Consider the following 24,313-nt stretch of genomic DNA (forward strand, 5'->3'; position numbering starts at 1 on the left):
ATGGACTTCCAATGTTAAAATCTGGGTTCAATTTCCCGCGGTGGACACCGCAGATAGCTCAATGTGGATTTACTCTAAAACAATCCACATTCGAATCACGATGATCAAATATATTCAGCTATACAAATTTATGAATTTAAACACTGTTTCCAACTGTACTGTCGTAGAATTATTGCTTTATTGGTATTTTATTTTAAATTAACAGGTGAAAATAATCTAATTTCTGGTCCATGTAATGATGTCAAGTTAGTTTATTTTCTCTTTTAACAATTTACAAACTTAAGCACTGATAAGTTGTAGGCAACATTTGCAATTGTACTAACTGTACTATAACAATGAAAAAAATCAATTTATACAAATTAACACAATATATGCAATAGTTAATACAGATCAAAATAATTCACTAAAAAATTGATTGATTCACTCTATTGGCTGGAAACATCTCTCTATCTTCCCCGAACTTTGTATTTATAATTTACCTTTAAATTTACTGGAAACTTGACATTAAATCTCTAGAACTTTATAGGCCTACGTTATTAATTTTTTTATTTGTGTGTAAATCTGGCTTTATTAGTCATCATTACGACCCGCAATTTTCATCAGCTAAGAAACAAATTAAAACTTTAAAGTTATAGCTCAGAACAATATTTTGGAATCTTAAAACTAACATATTCGGTGTGTTAGAAAAAGTAACTTCTGTATAAATATACCAAAGCGGGGAAGGCAAGCCACTACATAACTTTAAAATATTTTGTTTCCAAAATATTAATGCTGCCGTGTAACTGGTAATAGCATCTATTTTCGTATTTACACCAAGAGCTACAGCCCGGCATGGCCAAGCGTGTTAAGCCGTGCGACTCGTAATCTGAGGGTCGCGGGTTCATATCTACGTCGCGCCAAACATGCTCGCCCTTTCAGCCGTGGGGGCGTTATAATGTGACGGTCAATCCCACTATTCGTTGGTAAAAGAGTAGCCCAAGAGTTGGCGGTGGGTGGTGATGACTAGCTGCCTTCCCTCTAGTCTTACACTCCTAAATTAGGGACGGCTAGCGCAGATAGCCCTCGAGTAGCTTTGTGCGAAATTCAAAAACAAACAAACCAAGAGTTGTTACAGGAAACGATTTTAGTTTTATTCTTCAGGTAGCAGAAGAAAGCTACATATATGTGAAAACGGCTGGTGTGGATTGAGAAAATTTTTTATGGGTTTTCTCGTCATCACGGAGAAGAAAGCCATATTTCAGGTTAATTTTAACTACGGCCTTATTTATTGCTATAACAACTTGATACATTTTCACTTTTAAGTACAATATAAATGTGATAATGGTTGAACAATAAACGAGGGCTATCTGCGCTAGCCGTCCCTAATTTAGCAGTGTAAGACTAGAGGGGAAGGCAGCTAGTCACCACCACCCACCGCCAACTCTTGGGCCACTCTTTTACCAACAAATAGTGGGATTGACCGTACATTATAACGATCCCACGGCTGAAAGGGCGACCATGTTTGGTGAGATCGGGATTCGAACCCGCGACCCTCGGAAATTTTGTTTGAAGCAAAACCTTGCTTTTAATAAGAATATCTTCTTGTTTAACCCGATATTCTGGCATGCCATTAACATAATTACTCTAAGGTAATTTCTTAACTTTCAATAAATAACTTTAATTAAGAATAACTAATGTTCGATTCCCATAACGAAATTCTAAGCACGTCATTTTCAAAGCAGTTGAAATATAACTACCCTAAAAATTTTCAACACTGCCAATAGGAGAGATTAACAGCGCCATCCTGTAGCTACTACATTAGCCTATAAGTTGTTGCTTACAGTCTTTACATGATGCTCGGTAGTTTGAATCTTGATATACAGGTAAAAGGTTGGTTTGAGTAAGATTTTCTTATGCTTGGTTATTTCAGTTACCGCTAGAAGCTGATATTTTGTACAAATACTCCTCAAATAATTATTGTTCATTACTGGTTAATAATTATGTTAATATGACAGTCTGAAAATAGAAGGACCAGCTCAGTTTGCGTGTAACTCTATGTCAATTTTTTTTTTAAATGTTGTGACCTGTTTAGACGTAGCATAGTCTTACATAAGAGAGATTTGAATAAAATTTCCAATTATAAGCTAGATTCATTATGGTCTTATTTTGCTTTCTCTGGGTATTTTAAATTATGGCAGCTGTAATTTGTAAGTTGCTTTACATGAATCCCGAATAATATTATAAGTCAACGCTATTACTTTATTACTTCAATTTCGATTGAAAACTAACTATTATTAATAACACCATACTACTGATATTATTTAATGATGCTTGTTTTGTTTGTCTGTTTTGGAATTTCGCACAAAGCTACTCGAGGGCTATCTGTGCTAGCCGTCCCTAATTTTGCAGTGTAAGACTAGAGGGAAGGCAGGCAGCTAGTCATCACCACCTACCGCCAACTCTTGGGCTACTCTTTTACCAACGAATAGTGGGATTGACCGTCACATTATACGCCCCCACGGCTGGGAGGGCGAGCATGTTTAGCGCGACGCGGGCGCGAACCCGCGACCCTCAGATTACGAGTCGCACGCCTTACGCGCTTGGCCATGCCAGGCTAATTTTAATGATGCACTGAAGAGTTAGACGATGCTATGCGATTGTGTCAAGTCGGCTCTTTAAGGGTTGTTTTTTTTTTTTAATTTTATTTCACGGTTACGAGTTTTAGGTGGTTTGATTGTTGTAAAACTCAAAGCCTACCACGAGTATCGAAACCAGATTTTTTTAAAGTAAAAAACCTGCAGAATTACTGCTGAGTCATTAGGTGGTTATTGAGACAGGCCTATTTTATATGCATAACACATACCTAGAATATATTTTATAGTCAATTTGACACAGCTACCTATATTTCATGAATTTGCAAGATCGGAGACATAAAATATCGTTTGGGATCCGATATATTGTGCAATAATATTATGACGTACTAAAATTGTACATATTTGTAATTAGATTATAGTTCCTTAACTTTTGACATATTTGGTTTTTTGTTTTTGAATTTCAGCAAAGCTGCACGAGAGCTATCTGCGCTTGCCATCCATAATTTACCAGTGTAAGACTATAGGGAAGGCAGCTAGTCATCACCACCCACCGCCAACTCTTGGGCCACTCTTTTACTAACGAATAGTGGGACTGACCGTACCATTATAACACCCCCACGGCTGAAAGGGTGAGCATGTTTGGTGTGACAGGAACTTTTGGCATATTCAACCAATTCAAGAATAACTTTTCATATAAGTATTGACTACTGGACTTATAATTTAAATTATAGGTCACGTGCAAAAGAGTATGTTGAAACTGGCATAACAGCATTAAAAATGTTATGTTAAGCCATGAGGAATTTAGTCATATTATCTAAAAAACTTAAACATAAATCTTAATGTGAAAAATAAAGAATAATAAATCAGCTGATACCATTTTCTTTCTATAATGTTATATTTCTCCTTCTACATGTTAAGGTATACTACGACGAAAGATAAGTGCGCTTAACAACGTTGATTACTTTTATGTTAGGCATTCTAAAAAACAAGATATACAATTATGTATAATTTATTTAATGGATTTATGTGTGTCTGAATAAGGGGTGTATAGTATTGTTCTGTTCTGTAATTTTCATCATAATAAGTGTTTCATGTGCCGATAAATTCGTTTCGAAATCTAATGTATACGGCCATAACTCTGAACACGTCGTTTTCAAAGTCAATACACAACTTTCCATAAAAAACAAAAATCATAACACTGCCAGTACAGTCGAACAGTAGCACCATCTCATAACACTGCGTTAGCTTGTAGATTGTTGCTTACAATCTTTACAATTTTATTAGAACCTACCTGGTGAAATCGTTGTCATTCCACACAAATATGTACAGATATTTTGTATTGTTATAAATGATGCTTCGCTGTTCTGTATTTAAATAATCATAACTATATCTATTTGTCTATACGCCTGTCTGTATTCCCATAAAAGTCGGGAAAAGTGTGAAATAGTGAAGTTTTGTTTGTTTGTCAATCATAAGCTATACAATGGGTCATCTGTGCTGCGTCCATTAAGGGCTTTGAATCCTGGTTTTCAGCATTGTGAGCCCCCAACCTTGATGATGAGTCTAAACAGAAGTTTTCAACAAATGAAAGGTTTTTCGTATGCGGAACAATGTGTCCTTTTTTTATTTCTTTCGTAGTTTGCCAAAGTTCCTTATTACTAAACATTCGGCTTGAATGTATGATATTAGGGCTGGCGTTTAGAGTACGTGACTCACCGTGTGAGGGCTGCAGATTGTAATTCCCCCTTCCCACCAAACATGCTTGCGCTTTCAGCAGTGTGTGCATTATTCTGTTTCGGTCAATCTCACTATTCGTTGTTAAAAGAGTAGCCCAAGAGGTGGCGGTGGGTAGTGATGACTAGCTGCCTTCCCTCTAGTCTTACACTGCTAAATTAGGGACGGCTAGTTCAGATAGCCCTCGAGTAGCTTTGCGCAAAATTCAAAAAACAAACAAACAAATCTAAGCGGCATAGAAACACCAATGCGATCGTTCACAAGATGGAATAAAAGAGGCCTCGTTCACCAGATTGTCTTGTTTCTGGCAAATCTAAAAGGACTAAAACTGTGAATCAAAAATTAGGAAAGAGTATAGTGCAAACTATCCGGTCATTGCATCAAAAGTCAGTGACAGTCATGCGTTTTGTACAATTTGTCACATCGATTTTTCTGTGGCTTAAAGGCTTTTTCTGCTTACTGTTTGTGCATGTTCAATGTTGTTTTATCAGTATGTTTATTACTCTGAACTAAATAAAATACATAATTTCAAAATAATTAAAAAAATTATTTATTAAATACGCAAAACACAGTCATAAATGAGCAATCTATAGCAGTAATAAATAATAATAGTTATAATAATAATATACTAATAAACAGCTTAGAGACATTGGTCAAGCCTAGTAGCCACAAATGATAAAGGGCTCTGTCTACAATAATTACACTCAGTCACTTGAAATAGTTGGCATCTCTGTATTCTGAAGACAGCTGGTGTGGATATTAAAGCTTTAATTAAAATAATGTACCGAACAATATTTTGACCTTCTTAAGTCATCTTCAGATTAACAAAGGGAGTTTGCAACTGACCATTGCCGGGCACATCTTTCTTAAAATTAAGTTTTAATACCCTGACCAGTTGTCTTCAGAAAATAATTTTACTTCAACTGAGTTTCTCGTCATTATAATTATTTGTCACAACTGTTTATTTTACATGTAGACGTGTTCCTGAAACATCTTTATTATCATTTCCTCCAAATACAGGTAAAAATTTGTATCTAAGAGCTGAATTAACGAATATGGCCCAGGATTTGGCTAAAGACTCTGAGTGTGTGTCTTTAGTTGGTCAAGCGCCTGTTCACAGGCCTTATACTGAAGAAGGTGGTTGCTCCCAGGACTATCAAGACATGGAGATGGATTATGTTGACACGAACGTTTCAATCTTGTCACAATTTCACGAAGATGCAATTTTTCAGGTAATTTTATACAGCTAGATAGGAATTACCTGTATGTTTGTAGGCTGACTTCTTATGATATTAATAAACTAAATAATGATTATCTTTCGTCGATCTCATTATTATGTATATACAGAGGGGGTGAACAAAAAACAATAACTGTCGTCTCGCTAGAAAATGCTGTAAATTTATTATATCTTTTACTAGATAACAGAATAATAAGTAAAAACTATATATTTTCGGAATAAATTCGACGAGGTCTGTTCAAATGCAATCTTATATTCTAATTTTAAAATTTACTTTCGTGATTTAGTTACATATTCTGATAAATAGTGTTGTTCATCTGTTGTAATTTCTTAGGTCTTCTTATTCCAATTAGCCTACAAAATATTCACGTGAAATATTAAGTGTAGAAAAAATCGAATTTAGGTAGATGCAAAAAAGTAAATCAAAATAACATTTTTAATTCTTAGAATGTGTGGTAGCTGTTATGAAAACCTTATTTTCCTTATTTTTTGCCTAAAACATGCCGAAAAGTACCTTTTAAGCCTATACGTATGAATATAAACCTATAATTTAGCCAACAACATTGTCGCAAATATTCCCTTACTGTAGTCATGATATTACCATAATTATCTTATATAACATATAGAAACTTGTTATAACTCTTTCTTTTAAAATATTTAGCTTTTAACATTTTTGTTAGGAAATGTAAATAATCATTAAACATTAAGTCTTTAAATAAACTAAATAATAACTCTTAAACTGAAAAGTTTTGTATATCCAACAATAAGTCCCTCTGTAAGAAATATATTTACAATCTCTTTTCACTATATACAAAAATTGTTTTCAGTACATACACAAAGTCTCCTCATATATTGTGTATAAATATTTACAATTCCTATGTTAGTCTCTCATTGCATATGATCTCTACCACAGTATATATTGTAGTTATTTCTTTTGCTTGCCATTCAGCTCTTCACTGATGTGTTTGTACATCTTATATCCACCCAATGATCTTATTCTTAGTAGGTCTTCACCTTCTATGACATCGTTTACTGATTCTTTGTCTATACACAGACACACCTACAGTATCGGTGCCTCAATAGCTGCATCCATTAAGTCTTATTCCCGCTCAATGTATTTCTCTAACAAGTTGGCATGGTAGTTTCTGTTATCCCCTCTATTTTCACTTTATAGCACATTCTGTTGATAACTTCCGACACTTTAATCGGTACTTTATGCTGCATGGTGAGTTTATTGTTGTCTATGGGTACCAGAACTGAGACTTTCTGTCCGACCTTGAAACATCAATTCTCGGCCTTCTTGTCATAGAAGTCCTTCTGACTTCCGTGTTTAGCTTTTCCATTACAGCTGCTTTCCAGTCCTCTATTTTGTAAGTATTTTTCCTTTCGTCTTGTCCAGTATGTTCACAATCACCAAGTCAAATATTACTGCCTTCATACACATTACTTCACGGTCTCTCACGATTTACGGGTTATCCACCTGTATTTTTGCTATGCCAAACTTTTTCATTGTCCAATAAATCAATGTATTTTGCCAATAATCTGATCATAAGATACTAGACTGGTTCTCACTTCTGCACCAAGTGTCTCGTAGGACCTTCACTTTCTTGTAATTGACATGACCTTCATCTACTTGTACCTTGTGATTTATTGGCACCTCTTGATATTTATCCAATACTCTGGCTATTAATCATCCTATGTTTAATAATAATGATAGCGCATATTTTTTTTGGGGTAAATCTCATGTGTTGCTTCAATTCTGTTTCGTCTGGTAACAGAATCTATGATGTTAGTCACTTTTTGCTTGTCAACACCATCTTTGTGGGTGGCTCTAGCTGCTTTATGTTGCATGACAGATTACTCATTTGTGATGTGTTTCATTTATCAATATATACAGCATCTCTTCTCTCTTTTTTCTATTACGTTCTTGTCATTCTTGGGGGTATTTTGTTTCTTATCAGCTATTCCTGGAACAACTTTAACTGATTATTCTTTAACTTGTCAATTATTATTCCCTGTTTTGCCAGCTTAATCATCTCGTCCATGTCCTTTATTGCTCTCTCTCCTTTAGGAACAGAGACATTTAAGTTGAACACGTGATCATGAATTGTTCTTGTATGAGCAATGCTGCCAATTCTTAAATACTACTGCCACATTTGGTCACGTCAGTTCACCTTGTAAAGTACTGCCATAGGCGTACCACAAACTGAAATACAGTTTCTCCAGTGTCAGATTTGACTTTTTTGAATTTGCAGTAAAAACTTTTCTCAGCAAGTTTATAACATTTCAACAAGGCCTGCACACACTTGCGGATCTTTTTTTGTTGTAAGAAGTGGGCTGAGACAGGTTGCCCAGTTGCCTTTGTCCTAGATTTGACTTTGGGCGAATCTTTTATATCTCTGCAGAAAATCACCCAAGTAGTATTTCTGTTCATCAAATTTAGGCAGCTAGGGTTGGCTGGCTCTGACCCCGTTGCCGTTCTAGTGTCCTTTCTCTTTCTCTTGTGTGAGTTTGGTGGCTTCAGTTTATGCTTTATTCCCTCTATTTCCAGTTTTTCTTTCTCCCCTTTTGTTCTTTCAGCCTGTCTTCCTTTCCGTTTTTCCTCCTCTCTCTTCTCTCTCTAGTTTTTTGCTGTTTAACAAGTTCTAGGAGATTATCTTTTAGCCAAAGTCCTTCACCTCTTTCTACCCGTTTATCAAAATCAGCTGACATGGTAAATAGCGCAATTGTAACATCTAAACTATTTTCGATACCACTACAGTTGTGCATCTGTAGGTCTATTTTTGTTATCATTCACTTCTTCTTTCACCGCCGTTTACCACTGTATAATCCTGGCTGGCTCACTAAATTTTTCTTATTTTGTATAGATATGTTGAGAATCTCATATTCACTCATACACTAGACTGAACCACCTTCTCTTTGTTCACTTTACAGATGACCATTCCAACGTGAAGCTGAATATTTAACTGCCCATAATTGCGGCATAACTCCAAACGCATATCTTTTGTTGGACAAATAACTTTGAGCTAAAGCTAGACAAAACTATACATGATACATGATACAAACACACTAGACCAACATAGTAAATCATGGAATATCACTTGTGTGAACAGAAGTACTACAATACCCTCCATAACATACATATTTGCAGTACATTATTTCTGAGTTTGAGCTGGCTATGTTGGATGGCATTTTGGTAGACACATTGCACTTGCTGTACAGACAAAATTGGCTGGCAATTTTCATAGTCATATCATTTTTAGAATTTTATTGCCAGAACCAGAGTCAAAATGACTGCTTTCATTCTGTGGTTAAATTCACCTAGAGATAGTTGGAGATCTGTCTCTCCAATCACATCTAAATTATCCCCCTTTGCTCGAATAAAACCATTTTTATATGGCTGAAGTGATGTCTTCATTTGGAGTGCCTAATACACAGCAAAATCAACCAGTGTTCTGGTAGTTCCTGTACAAATCCAGAACTCTATCTCTTGTTTCTGTACCAAGCACTATCTAGATCTGAATGCTTTGACTTACCACTTTTTTTGTGGAAGCTGTTTGCTGTAGTCCTCCAAGCCAATGACTAGAACCAACCTAGACTCCATTTGTTTTTTTAAAAAAAAGCAGCAGGTACAACTCACTATTAATCACCTGCAGCTGAATTGGAAGGAGAACTGGTAGCCTCAGGTTCCTGGCAAAATATGGTAATTTTACTTTAAAGCGATCCAGTTACCACCACATACACTGAAATCAAGCACTTTGCCCCCTTCTCTAGTGCGATATCTGAGAAGTGGCACCATTGATTTAAGCTGTAGTATAAACATCATAGAAGAGCAAGGAAAACCCTGCCATTCATTGGTATCCAGTAGCACTACACTACAGAGGTGGGATATTTTAGTTGTTAGTTCACAGCTATTGTAGCTTGGGCTTAGAAAGATGCACTCATTTCCAAGATCTAATCACTGCAACTGCTGCTGAAACCTTCTTTATCTCCTCCAATTTATTTCATATTATGATCTTAAATATCATTACCTTAGAAAGTGTCTCACTTGATAAGCTTGTATATAAGTATATCCTCATGATTCACGAAAATTACCGCAGGTGTGTTTTCTCATACAAATGACACAGACCATCCACGTTAGTAGTCAGTCTTTCAGTGGGATCCCTCTCTTGAACCTCTAGCTTAGCCTGGCAGAAAACCCCGTTCTCCACTTGGTTGAAACATTGATTCAATTCAGCTACATTTCAGTGACTGAGTTGTTTCTCACTCAAGTTCTCAACAGAATCAATAGCAGGAACATACATACATAAAATCAAGCACTTTACAGCTTGTTTTTGATTCCAATTATTCCAAGCATTGACTTACTTGAAAATCTTTAAAATGTCTAGGACCTCTTTCATTTCACCCTTAAACCTCAGGAGAGGTTTGTTTAGCCTTGCTTACAGTGATATGAGATTGTAACACAGAAGTTTTTCATATTGTCTCTCAGCCATTGCCAGGCTGAGACGTCCTAAGCATCGAGAGTGTAGTTTAATGGGCTTAATCGGGGGATTATTTCACTTGGATAAGTTTTTATTCTCTACTCTCGTTTTATACAATTACTAATTACTAAGGCCAGCTTGTTTATCAGTTCTGCATAATCCAACGTTATTTGTGACCCATTATTGTCTTAACAGTGTACTTCTTGTCACAGAGTGGTTCACTGCTGCCGAATAAATCACCAATTTCTACAGTTAGTTCTTTCTTCGTCATCTGCTAGCAAACATTATGAGATACTTCTAGCCCTTCTTTCTCTGTCAGCTGGTCTCATTTATCATCAACCAGCGTTGGGTCGAAGTACTGTGGTTGGCAACTACTTAAGATTCTTGTAGATATCTCCTTATTCAGTCTTGGACTCACCAGACTGCATGCCACCACAACTCTCAGTCATACGTTGATCCTCAGGTGTAGAATTCATTTGATCATTATAGGTGTAACAGATTCCAATAGTCCTCTCTCCTGCATCTTTAGCCACAATGAGAAAGAAGTCATAAGCCTCTGTGACATTAACAAAAGTTCTAACATCTAAAAGAGTATTTCCCAGAATCTCGACAACTCTGTGACAGCCATCAACCTTCAATGACTATATAAGCCCTTTAAATTTGTAGAAAATGCCATTTTGTAAGGTATGAAGCCTTAAACTTAAAAAAATCACAGAGGAATACATCTATCAGGAGAAATACAAATTATATGGTTATGACACCAAAATCAGCTACCTATTTACTGTGTGAAGTTTTCAGATGCAGTTATTTTCTTTCAGAGTAATTGGGTAAAATTCACAGAGTAACAAGAGGTTCAATAGAAAACGACTTTAAGCTATGAAAAAGAAGACAATGAGCACAGTAAAAAAATATCTCATTTTAGGCACAATCTAATCAAACTGACGAATGTAAATGAAGGACGAGACTTTTAATGTAGTCTGAGAGCTTTCGAAAAGATCTGACAGAATGTATTTGTTTGTTATTGAGCATAAATGTGCATAATGAACTATCTGTGCTGTGTCCACCATGGGTATCAAAACGTGGGGTTACTGTTATAAATTTTAAGACTTACCACTGAGCCAGTGGGAAAGAGATCTGTGTTGAAATCTACAGAAATCTTTCTCATGATATTTCTGTAATGCTATAGATGAGCCACCTAGAACTCACAACGGCAGTAGAAACCCATCTCCACCTGACCAGTTTTCTTTGTTAAAACTAAACACGCTTATATACATAAAAATTGTAGACACTATTTAGGTGAAGAGGGATGGAAAACACGTTATGTTCGCATACTAAAGCGCACTCCAAAGACTAATGTCTTTTGAAACTACTTCGTAGGCAGGTGATTATCATATTTTTATCCTCTTAGCAGTTTTCAAAATAAATAAGAGCCTTACATACTCACTTCATGTTAGTGAGATTAAGAAAATAAAGGTAAAACAAGGCAATGGATAATAATAATGATAATGCATTGAAAACAACGATTAAGAAAGTCGAAAGGTAAAAAGAGTGAAGTAACTGTGAAAGATTTGTTACTTTACTTTTCTGTGTTCCTCCCTTGCCCGTGGCTCAGCAGCAGGTCTGAGGACTTATGACGTTAAAAATCAGGTTTTGATATTATAAAAGTAATTTGCAAGGTTTGCTTTTGTTTCATGAACCTTAGGCAGGCATTGGAAGATTCCAGTGGATTCTTTTCTTCATAACTGGGCTAGGCCTAGCTGCAGATTCCATAGAAATACTAATCGTAGCGTACGTTATGCCAAGCGCTGAACGAAATCTATGTATGGATTACAGTCAAAAGGAATGGTTGAGTAAGTGAAGTCACTTTATGAAATTATCAAAATATAAATATTTGCGCTTATAGCCATAAATAGAATTTAACAGTCAAATATTTGAGTTATAAGGTTTCTAGTATAGTATTTGAAAAATGTAAGCATTACAGCATCGAAATAATTATAAAAAACAAAATACGTAAAATTGATTATTATATTTTGTTGTATCTTTTAAAAACTTATTGTGAATGTTTAACCTTGACCTACAAAACATATTTTAAATTTTATAAGTAGTTCCGTTAAGTTTATCTTTTGCTATTTCAATTATTCTTTTAATCGTATGTACAGTATTATTGTAACTTTTGTCATTCCATTAATCATTCGTATTATGCATAATATCTTAACCTTTGTTCATATTATTTGAATAATTCTGTACAATTTTTAATAAGGTGTTTCCCTAAATATTACAGGAACTGAGTTTTAGATCTTTTTTATTACAATTTTTGCTTTTCCTTTCTTCTTCTTTATCATTTATTCTATCTAACATAGTTTCCCACTTGCCTTCGCTACCATTTAATAATTTTATCCAATACTTGATTATTCAAATCTTAATCTTCCACATTTCTCCCTCACTGAAACAACTGAAGCACCTAAACTGATTCTAATTGTAAATTATAAACATTTATTATGAAATCGGCTGAAATTCCATAGTTCAAACATTTTCCTACACATTACTTTCATATGCTAGTAAAAGTGGTTCATGTGTGTCAAAAAACAACAGTATTTTAACACCGAAGTTTCTGCCATTCAGAAAATATTGTAATTCTTAACTTTTTGTGTTTAAATTATGGTCTGAATACATATATAATTTAATATATTTATATGAATTCGATATTTAAAGCCTTATAATTACTCTATTAGCTGACATTGTCCTTTCTTATTCTAAGATATATTAGTAACAATAATTCATTTTATTTTGTTTGTTATATAATTAATATTATAATATGTATAACTTGAGCAAATGCTGAGGGCTAAGTACGTTATATTAAAACAATTTTGTATATCAGTTATATTATCAATTATTTGATAATCACAGCCCATATAAAGTTACAATGGAAGGGCGTATATCCGAACTACGTTTTCATATAGTTTCGTGGTTTTAGATGATATGATGCCACCAAGAAATTGATCATATAGGGAGAAGAGTATGTAATAGCCCTTTCTAACGCAACATGTTCATGTGTTCAGATCATACAGATGTATTGAGATCAAGGATTTAGCATTTCCAAGACGAAAATGTCACATTTACTTAATAGCATTGGAGAAAAAGGCATATGGATCAAATTGGGGTAACAGGATCAACCAGAACAGAGAGTCCTAACAAGTCGTATGTTTTGGCATCTTCTAACAGTTGAGAATCTATAAATGCAAAGGTCAGTGACAAACACCTTCACGTGTTCCAGGCAACGGTATTACTAGATAAAAAAGGAGAATATCTATCTGGAATAGCAACAAAAGTCACAGTTACACAAATTGCTTCCATAAAATACTATACAATGGATATTCGTGACATTCTAAACAAAGACGCGCAGATAAAGATGATGGTTGCATCGCCTATGGACTTCTCTGTGATCAGACTGTTGAAAAAGGTGCTGAAAATCGTTATTCTTGTACACTAGATGGCTTATGGAAAGTAAGCAAAGAGGAGTTATGTTGCTTAAATATGACAGCCTTACGACAAAACTTCTTACTGTAGAAACTACGCTGTAGGGCTTTTTATTGTAAATGTACAATGTCGTGAGATACGGTATGATAAGACGTGACGAAATAAGCTGCAATAACATAGGTCTAAAATTGCCGTAATATAACTTACTTAACCTCTATACATTGCTATAGTTGCCAACAAAATAATACTTGTGTAATTTTCTGGACTTTTTTTACTCAATTTAAAAAAAAAAAGCTACAGTATGACCGACTGTCCGAAAAGGCAGAATATATCACCTTACCAAAGTCTTAAGTAGAAACTTTAATAAAGAGAGACCATAATTCGTTCCTTAGCAGATATAGACACTTCTATTATGCATTAATACCAGGGAGATTTAATGTTTTGCTTTCTTCACACCTTTGTATAGTTCGCTCATATGTATATCACAGTAAAATATACTGTTTATGGATCTAGTTTTGTATTCTAATAACAGATCATTTTTACACGGAATGTCTATCTTTATGTGACCAAAATAACTACATCATTCAGTACAGTCAATACTCAGCTGTTTATTACTTGCTATTAAAAACGTATCCATACCACATTATTACCAAGCCGTGTGTACTTTCGAAAACAGTTTCGAATAAATTAGCCATTTTTGTGTTTTGATTCCACATCTTTTTTTTTAATCTTATATTAATATCGTTATTTAACATGCTGTTTTCTAACTTTTCTCATACGTTTTTATGTTTTTAAGGTTTTAACCCTCTATTTCAAATAATTTAATCGCTCTCCGCATTTCAGTTTCCCCACAAAAATCTTATTGATTAATTATATTCCAGTAAACTATCTGATATTTAAAATTTGTTTTAAACAAATTAGATGACACTCGATTTGTTTATTACTTTCAGAATATGTAAAGCTATTTATTACCATTCTCTTATAATGATTAATTTCAGCATAGTTATAAGTTATTTTTTCTGAACTATTTCTTTATCTGTTTTGTCTATTAAAATCTCTTTCACTTATACAATTCTTACAGAAATATCATTATTATTTCCTACACAGTTTACTTTCCTATAGTTTTATAAATATATATAAACTGGGAGTATATATGTATAATATATATTGGTGTGACAGTAACTGGGAGTATATGTTTATCTCTAAATATTTTTAAATTTCGTATTAGTAGATTTAAAATTCACATACAAAAGTGAGTAATTCTTTCACTCAGAATTTTCACTTTGAATTTTGAAATACGTCTATAGGTTGTGTTTCATTTGTCGGTATGATAATTGGTGGAGTTTTGTGGGGTCACTTAGCTGACAAAATCGGTCGTCGGAGAATTCTTATTTCAGCGCTAACCACCAATGCATTTTTTGCCATAGTTACAGCATTCATGCCAAATTATGGTTTTTTCGTGGTGTTTCGTCTTTGCAGTGGAATTGGGTAAGTTTCTTGCCTTGTTTGTTTTTGTAAACAGAACATTCGAAGTGCAGTTTGTCATTCTCTTTGGTGTATTCGATTATCTGACAATATACAAAAAATCTCCATTTAAATCTACAAAACAGACTCATTATGTTGACAGGATAGGTAACTTAAAACTCTGTAGTCACCTTGTATACATTATAGGTTATACATATATAACCTTATATGTATGAGGTTAATACATATAACTTTCTAAATGTGTTAAGCAGTTACTATACCCATTTCTTTATCGTCGATAGGATTAATTTGTATTTTGAAAAATTTGAATATAAGTAAAGAAAGTTTATACTCTTCCTACAGGTCCGAAACGTAAGATAAAAACTTTGTATGGAAAACCACGTCCAACAATTGCTCATATCTGAATTAGTAAAGCTAGGAAGCATATTATTTTGACTTACATGTTTTTAATCTAGCTCAGCGGTCCTCAAACTTTTAAAACTCACGTACGCGTTTTGTTAAACTTGGTTTTAGAACGAACCCAGACCTAATTCTAAAAACAAACTAAAAACCTAGTAGCAAAAATCAAATTTGTAAGACTTATCTATTGATGAAACAGATTCGTTGATATAATTGAAAAATATGTGATGCAGTTTTTTTGCCAATTTGAAGGGAAAGGAAATATTGGTAAGTTAAAAAGTGGAAAAAATGTAGTTGTTGCACGTGGAAAACTCAAAAAAGGCTTATTAGAAACTGTATTTTTACGTTACTTTTTCGCATGTCGCCAACATTAATTCCATGTTACACAGTTTGAGAATCACTAATCTAGTTACACAATGGGCTACCTGTGCTTTGCCCACCACGGGTATCGAAACCCAGTTTGTAGTGTCGTAACTTAACAAACATGACGCTATGCCACTGGAGGACAACCTACCTTCTAACTGACGTCATCCTTTCTGTTTAATTTTTTTGTTACAAGGTGTCTTGTAATTCTTCTATGTGCTCGTAATAATAGATTGGGCCCGGCATGGCCAGGGAATTAAGGCACTCGACTCGTAATCTGAGGGTCGCGGGTTCGAATCAGTCACACCAAACATGCTCGCCCTTTCAGCAGCAGGGGTGTTATAATGTGACGGTCAACCCCACTATTTGTTGTAAAAGAGCAGCCCAAGAGTTGGCGGTGGGTAGTGATGACTAGCTGCCTTTCCTCTAGTCTTACACTGTTAAATTAGGGACGGCTAGCGCAGATAGCCCTCGTGTAGCTTTGCACGAAATTAAAAAAACAAAATAATAGTTTGATAGGGGAAAAATTGATTTTACTAATTATTCTTGTAAACAAAACAAGATAGAAAGGGATTTATAAAGATTTTTTCCTTCAGTGCCTTTACTAAAACGCTTCTTTTCATTACTTTAAGGTAAATAAAACACTCATACTTTCTTTTATTAAATTGACAACACTTTAGATCCCATGCTTTAAAATGAAAATGCTGTTTTTGTGTTATACTTTTGTTATTTTCACAATTAAGGTAACCTAAATTAATTCCAGTGTACTAATATTCTTATTTGCCACTTTATTTTATTAACTTTTATAGCTTAAATATCTTAACCTTTAACAAAACATAGAAAATCGTAGTGGTTTTATAAAGTGAATAAAAGTCCAGAGACACAGCTTTGTGGATAGCTTATTTTATTTTTTAACTTTGTAACAACGTTTTGACCACTGGTACCCTCCTCACCAGGTAAAATATCGTCTATTGTATGAAATATTAGAAAGTTGCGCAAGCATTTAGTTCCAATTTATAAATCACAGAGTAATGTTAAAAGCTCTGTAGGCCCGACTTGGCCAGGTGGTTAGGGGACTCGACTTGTAATCTGTGGGTCGTAGATTCGAATCACCATCAGATCAAACATGCTCGTTCTTTCAACCGTGGGGCGTTATTATGTGACTGTCAATCCCACTATTCGGTCATAAAAGAGTAGCCCTAGAGTTGGCGGTGAGTGGTGATGACTAGTTGCCTTCCCTCTAGTCTTACACTACTAAATGAGGGACGGCTAGCTGCAGATAGCCTTCGTGTAGCTATGCGCAAAATTCAAAAACTAAACCAATACCTGTGTTTTGATTTTAAATGGATGCTTCTTTTATGTTTCTTCTATTAATGTTGCTTTCATTACGTACTATTTTAGAGTTGATAATACGGACTAGGTCGTTTTCGTTGTCTTCATAAACTAGTTGACGGGGGATTGTTATGTTTGTTGATCATGATATTTGTGTCCCGTTTCTCTGATGTATGTGCCATTGCATTGATCACATACAAACTTGTAGATGCTTCTGTCGTACTTAGATAATCTTTGATTATAGTATTCGTTTTTTGAAAAGCAATAACTTTACTCTTTAGATTAACGACAACAACAAAACCTAAAACTTAATTCAAATCGAAAGACAGGTGCCACTCTATATGTTTTCTAAATTTGAACAAACTGCTTGCACAACCATCAAATAAATAATTAAAGCCGGTACTTGCGCAATACAGACATACATACAGTGAAAAGTTGTACAATGTTAAAATAATTAAAATACATGATTTATTAAAACAGGAATTAGCCCTAAAATGATTCTATATGTTTTTATGTTTTTCCTTGAAGATGATGGGATAAGAATGTCGAAACATGTATAATCATTTAAAGGCTGGTTTTTGTTTTAATAAATCATTTATCGTGTAATTATTTTAACGTTGTACAACATTTAACTGTATATGTAGCTATTTAATATTTCTCGGTGGACTCAGCAGATGGCCCGATATGGCTTTGCTATTAAGAAAACACATACATTTAATAGTTCATACAGTAGACAACAAAGTACTTGTTAATGACCACTCGAGTGGTCGAAATAAAATAATTCACTGGAAAAGCTGTGTTTCTGGACTTTTATTTACAATAAACAGCAGATGTTCTCTCCTTTAAATAAATTATCTCATACACGTTTAGTATAGGCGGGTCCTTACCAATAGTATTCACTTACTATGGCGAGTTTCTTCCTAAGAACAACAGAGGACAGCACCTTAGTTGGTTACTCATATTTTGGATCTTGGGCGGTGTCATCGTTTCGGTTACGGCTTGGGCAGTAATACCAAGAACAGGTGAGATACGATTAAAACAAATTAAACTTTACATTAATCTGAATGTGATGGCTTTTTGTTGCCAATGCTAGGATTTGTCTTCTGTTCCGTATTTCTCCTTTCGTTTAATGCTTATTTGAATGAGCTATATACAGGGGACTGACTTTTCTCTCTGACTTTCCAGCAATGGTAAAGTCAAGTTTAATTTTTTTAAAATAGTTTATTTAAATAATGAAGGGAAAATAAAGGGTTCAAAATAAGAAAAGTCAAATGGTTGTTTGATTGTCTTTTACTGTTCTCAGTTAATACATGTATGACAGTACAGTCACGAGTTGATGGTTTACACTGTGACTGATTATCATACAATCAACCAGAAAGTTACGTGCCTGTATAAAGCCTATAAAAAGTACAGGTCGTATTGTTATGCTCAATAGTAACTCATGTAATCCAGTCACTGCTTTCAGCCCAGAAAAATCACAAGACAAACGTATCCAAATCAATGATTTGGGTAATCTCGTACACTCAGTACAAACAATCATAGCAAGACTTCGTGTTTCAGTAGGAGTTGCACAAAAGACTCTGAAGAAGTACGTGAAACTTCCTCTATTAATATATAAATGTAATAATGTTACATCTCTGGGTTTGTTCTTTATGAGATACGCCACACCCTATAACTGGTCTTGTTGTAACTGGAGATGTGAATGTTACCTTGAGAACACTAAAAACGTACTAGCACGAAGTAGTCTCGAGGGTCGTGAGTTATTTTAAATTTACTGCTCAGAAAAGCTGATCAAAAAATAAAATGGGCAAAGGTAGATAAGTGTGACCTTTACAGATTAATTTTAGTTCGAGTTGTCTGGCAACAAACAAAGACACTTTATTTGACAACGGAGAGAAAACAGTTTTAATGTGTAATATTTACAACGACGTCCTTAATCCACACAAAATCAGCGATACCCTGATTATAGACAAGTCGAGGAAAATTTAGACCCATAATGTCATTCTATCAAGAACATGATTTATTGGATAGGGATTTATCACAAAACAGTGGTCTCAAACATACAGAACATACGATGAAACAATACCTTCATGTCAAAGATGTTGGTGGGGCACTTACAACCATGGTGAACATTGTTGAACCTTTATGCGTTTACATAAAAAATGGAAAAGGTAAAAATGCGACCAAAGAACTTGATTGGATTGTGGAAAAGGATGCAGGATATTTTGAACATCGCAACTTTATAAAGTTTCGAAAACAAAGTATAACCTTCTGCATAAAGTAAATGGTTGACAAAAAAAACAACTAGTGCAATATACAACAATTTCATTGTTCGTTTTTCTATTGTATTATTTGTAATAATGGTGTATACCATTGCAAAATTAACTGTGTATTTGCTATTATTCGTTCTTTATGATTCATGTATGTGCAGTGTTCACCTTCGTTAATGTATTTTTAATGTTATTCAGTCATAGTGCGTCTGTAAAGTTTGATTTTATTGAGTTTCTTTTTTTTTTATTCTTTCAAGGTCTTACTATTCTCCTATCAGAGAACGTTCATTTCAGCAGCTGGAGACTGTTTCTTGTCATCTGTGTTACTCCTTCTGTCTTCTCTGTCATAGGACTGATGTTCTTACCAGAGAGCCCACGTTTCTTACTAGAGGTAGAGTCAAAATGTTGTAGCTAAAAAATGTGCAATATAGAGGTGTTTGTCAGTAGGTTAGTGCTTATTAAAGATGCTTAGCTACGAAAACCCATCAAGGACATAATGTAATGATCCAATGCCAATCACTGTTTTGTTCAGAAGTGAAGTTGTAGCGATGCAGTGTAGTTACTACTACTACTGCTACTAGAGAAACTTGGGTTACGTATATGTTAACTTTATGTATAATTTATGAATTGAATATGTTGGGTTAGCTGTGACTAAAACTGAACCAAAACTGAAATGTTGCTGATAAAGTGATGTGAAAAATGTGAAACAACAACGAATGTTTATTTAATCCCTAGCTTTAAAATTGATGAACAGATAAGTGTAAGAAATTACAGAAGGAACAACTAAATAAATGTTTGAAAATTACATTAACGCGAGTAGCAGTAACAGTATTTTCATTAGCCTTTATTAACGTCTTAGCGAGATATTCAAACTTCTCGATGGCGGTTAGAAACGTAGCAGTCTCATTTGATACGTTTATATGCTCGGTTGACTGGAAGGTCGGACGGATAGTTACATTTGGCATAAAGTTAAAATTTGGAGCTTTGCATGTGTTGGCGTTCAAGAAGTCCATTTATGACATGAGCGTCATCAGATTGCTAACACACTTGTCTATGTAACTTTGATATCCATAAAAAATTTATAGGCCATTTTTGTGTGTATATATACATGTGAACTTAGACGTCTTCAGTCCATAATTTGCATAGAGAGACGGCGGTTATTGGTTACTGTTTGATTGTTTGTTTCGGATATTTGTACAAGGCCATATAGTGGCTACTTGGGCTAGTTGTCCTTAATTGTAAATAGATGAACTACAGGAAAAGAAACTTTTCAACAGCACCCACTACTTAGGATATACTCTAATAGAATGGCAGAGTTTGACCATTATATTTATAAAAACAACCACGGCTAAAAAGTGTGAAGCCAAAATTTGTGGTAACGGAAAGTAAAGAATTCTTCAAACATGTTATGATAGCATTATTAGTGCTGACAAGCACAGGGTGTGAAAATATTACATCCTGTAAATGCTGTATATTTACATAAAACTTTACGGAAATTATACATGTATATATACATAGTGTAGCATGGTTGGTAGGTGATATTAAATTATCTTGTGAAAATATCACTTTCTGTATTCACTAATTTAAAGAATAAATATATCTCTACCATTCACGGCGAAACTACAGCATTGACAGATATACTCTATTTACCAAAAACACCTCTAGTATCTTTTTCAGCGCTAGGGTGAAAGCAGTCTGGCTAAAGTCAGTGGATAAATTGAATGCGTCAGAAATGTAGAAAATAGTCGTCACGTAGCTGAACCAAAAGTATGCTTACTGAAAACTATAGCAAATAATCCCTAAAGCAGAGTAATGATTTTCCCCACATGCTACCGTATTGCCTCGTTTTCATTTGTTAAGTTTAACTATAATAACTCAAATGATATGTAGGTAAGTGTAATAATAACTAATAACTATAAGTAACTAAAACTAAAGAGTTGTACCTTTAGTTGCAACACCTAGAAAGTTTGGCAAGCCTATCTGATTGAACTTAATAACGTTAATGTCATTGTTACCCGCAGATTCCTCTAGCTAACAAATTACAACATCAAAAATACAGCTTTCGGCACTAGATATCAATGTTAAGACATGGCTTGAATGAGCAATGAAAGAAACTTTATTACATGTAAGAAATATACAACTTTTGACTATTTTTTTATCATTATCATTAACAGTCACAGGTAGTCAACCACTAATTAAGTAAAACGTGAGACAGAAAACCTTTGATTTATTATACGTACATGCTACTCGCGTGTGAGCCTACTTCAATGTTTTTGTGCACCATGTTTCATAACAAGTTTTGTAGAACTTGTGGCCTTTTTATGCTATCAAACTACGTAGTACTTTATAAAATTTAATTCATTTTCTACAGTTTTGTTCAGATACTGACAGAGGATCTTCAGAAAGTACCGTAACTCTACATGTTCTAAAACACTTTGTAACAAATCAAGTGTAACATAGAACTGTGTCACTCATCAGTTCCCCGTAGGTAAAATGTAATTTTTTTCGATATTTATCTATTTTTATTTTAGTTCGGTTTGGGTGTAGAGATTCGTTCAAGTAAGCCGCATAACTTTCCTCTTCTCTAACTGTTTACAGCACACAATTTTACTAATTGACTATTTGTTGTGGTTACGTACAGAAAATATAACTTATGACATAGCTGGTTGTCTTTTCTGTTGTAGAAGTAGATAAAAGCTAGGGTCCGTCACGAATTTGTTCACAAATTAAACACTGTGCTACGTGGAGTTATGTACAAATTTGGTTTTGTATTTGTTACTACATTTTGGTAATTGAGTATTTTTTCTACTTTTTAGAGCATTTTTAACTTTGTCTACATAATAATTACTTTAACTTTTGTGATATTCTGCTTTAATGTTTAGTATTTTATTAAATCTCGTTTTAGTTTAACCGTATGGATTACAGCAGACTCGAACATTTGAGAATGTTGCGATTTGTTTAGCGTGTTTAACTTGTAGTTTAAGCATTTGTGTAGTTGAAAAATTAAATCTAACTTTAGGGTTTATTTGAGATTTTACTTGTTTTTGTATTTAATTTTATTTTAGTGTATCTTACAAGGGAGGATACTCTAAACAAATAAAACATGCTATTAAAGTCACTTTTTTCTTGCCATTTCAACTCATTCTTACTAAATCTTTGCCATCCTGTTTTGACTTGTTTGTATATAATTCAGATTTTAAAATAAGTATTTGTGTATCATCTCTTTCTGTGCGACGAATTTGGTTGAAATACAGAAAAAAACCTCCAGTTGGTGACCCTAACGGACCACTTTGTATGAAATCTATGAACCGGAAAATACACACACAAGTAACACGATAACTTACAGCATTTTTTATTATATTTTAATTTAATATAAGATAGTTTTTATTATTTTACTGGCAATTTTCTGTCTCCACGCAAATTTAAGTGTATGTAAACATTAAACATGTACTTAAGAGTTAAGAAAATGTAAAAATGGAACAACAACTTGAGAAAAGAACTTTCAAAGTTGTGTTGGCCAAGTGGCTAATAATTTTTGTGGGCCCTACATCCCAAATAATTTTATACAGAATAAAATTATCAATGGACCCCTATTAAGACCATGGGTCCTGGGACTGATCCCCCTCTAGCCCCTACCTAAATACGCCACTGCTTTCAAGTTGCTATGGCTTGACAGGCCACAAGGAACTGCAAGAAAGTTTAGGATAATGACAACTAAGTCTATTCATGAATGACATTCTGAAGATGTTGGTTTTTTCTTGTCAGTGATGGACTTTCACAAATACCTAGTTTCCAGAAATGTAACTGTAATATTTTAATTTAAAAGTTTTGTACTGCTTGTTAGAGGGAGGTTTGACATCGTACATTTCGAAGAGGATCGTTAAAAGACTGTAATAATATAAAGGTGATTGGTTAATCAGTTACTCAGCAAATTTGTTGCAGTGATGATTAGCGTATAATGAGTTAGGAAGCATGTTAAATGACCAGTTATTAGTTAGTGTTGTAGATACTAGTGGAAATTTAGTAAGTAGATGGGCGTTTAGTTTTATTTAAGAATTAGACTTATTAGTGGTTGACGCTCATTCATGAAACTGTGTAATTTGTAAAACTTTCAGTTGAAGAAATAAAACGCTTTCCTTTTCGCTAAGTAGACTAGACTTTGCATTATTTTTATTGAATAATACAAATAAAAATCCGACCAGTGATAGAAACCGTTGCAAGGATATGTAAATAACCCTTTAAATCAAACAGAATAAAAGTTAATATGTGAAGGTTCATTGAAGTACAAACGACATATATACTCACATCTAAAGCTGTTTATATTATTTATAGTATTGTAATGAATTGTATACATTTGCACATAATAGTATGGTGACATTTACTTATTTTGCCTCACGAACACTGCGTGCGCCTACAATCATCCTCTATGCAAGTGCTCTGAACACTGGTATAAAAAAAAGTTTCTAGAAATACGGGTCTATTTGCTAACTGAATTCTTCGTATGTCATCTGTTTTGTACTTTTAGGTGTTCTGGAAATCAGGACCATACCCTCAAACCGCTGAAAATTAGAGCTCGGGAAGTAGGCAGTAATGTAGTGGCAAAAGGATAAAATTAAGAAAAAAAAAAGCTATCAGACTCATAAAAATGGAAAAACAAATAAAGTTATTGGTTTTGGAATAACTCTAGGACATGAGAACTCCCCATAGTTTCGTGATGATCCAAGGTCGGAAAGCTCAGAAATGCTTGCCACAAACAGAGACATAAAAACGAGTCCTGCAAATTATAGATTTGAAATACTTAAAATAAACACTGGCTTTCTTCTATTTAATCTATATGCAAACATATGAAAGTGACGGTGAGAAATGATATCTGAGGAATATCTTAAGTAGCTGCTAGTCATGGCGGAATATCATATTCATTCATTCATTCATTCACCATTAGATTCCATCAAGGAACATAGG

General features: G+C 34.2%; 1 protein-coding gene across 4 annotated transcripts in view; it reads left to right on the forward strand.

Moving 5' to 3' along the window:
• Positions 1 to 24,313, forward strand: part of LOC143232056 (synaptic vesicle glycoprotein 2C-like) — a 50,250-nt gene that overhangs the window by 12,179 nt on the left and 13,758 nt on the right. For 2 of the 4 annotated variants that reach the window (XM_076467081.1, XM_076467080.1), the window contains exons 2-7: positions 3,038 to 3,202; positions 5,328 to 5,539; positions 11,728 to 11,875; positions 14,810 to 14,990; positions 17,952 to 18,103; positions 19,609 to 19,742. In XM_076467081.1, the coding sequence (XP_076323196.1) occupies positions 5,363 to 5,539; positions 11,728 to 11,875; positions 14,810 to 14,990; positions 17,952 to 18,103; positions 19,609 to 19,742 (792 nt within the window). In that variant the 5' untranslated portion in view covers positions 3,038 to 3,202; positions 5,328 to 5,362. The remainder of the gene's footprint in view (positions 1 to 3,037; positions 3,203 to 5,327; positions 5,540 to 11,727; positions 11,876 to 14,809; positions 14,991 to 17,951; positions 18,104 to 19,608; positions 19,743 to 24,313) is intronic. The other 2 variants (XM_076467083.1, XM_076467082.1) reach the window with 1 other exon arrangement.

Source organism: Tachypleus tridentatus, chromosome 11 (genome assembly GCF_004210375.1).
Source record: "Tachypleus tridentatus isolate NWPU-2018 chromosome 11, ASM421037v1, whole genome shotgun sequence".
Classification (NCBI taxonomy): domain Eukaryota; kingdom Metazoa; phylum Arthropoda; class Merostomata; order Xiphosura; family Limulidae; genus Tachypleus; species Tachypleus tridentatus.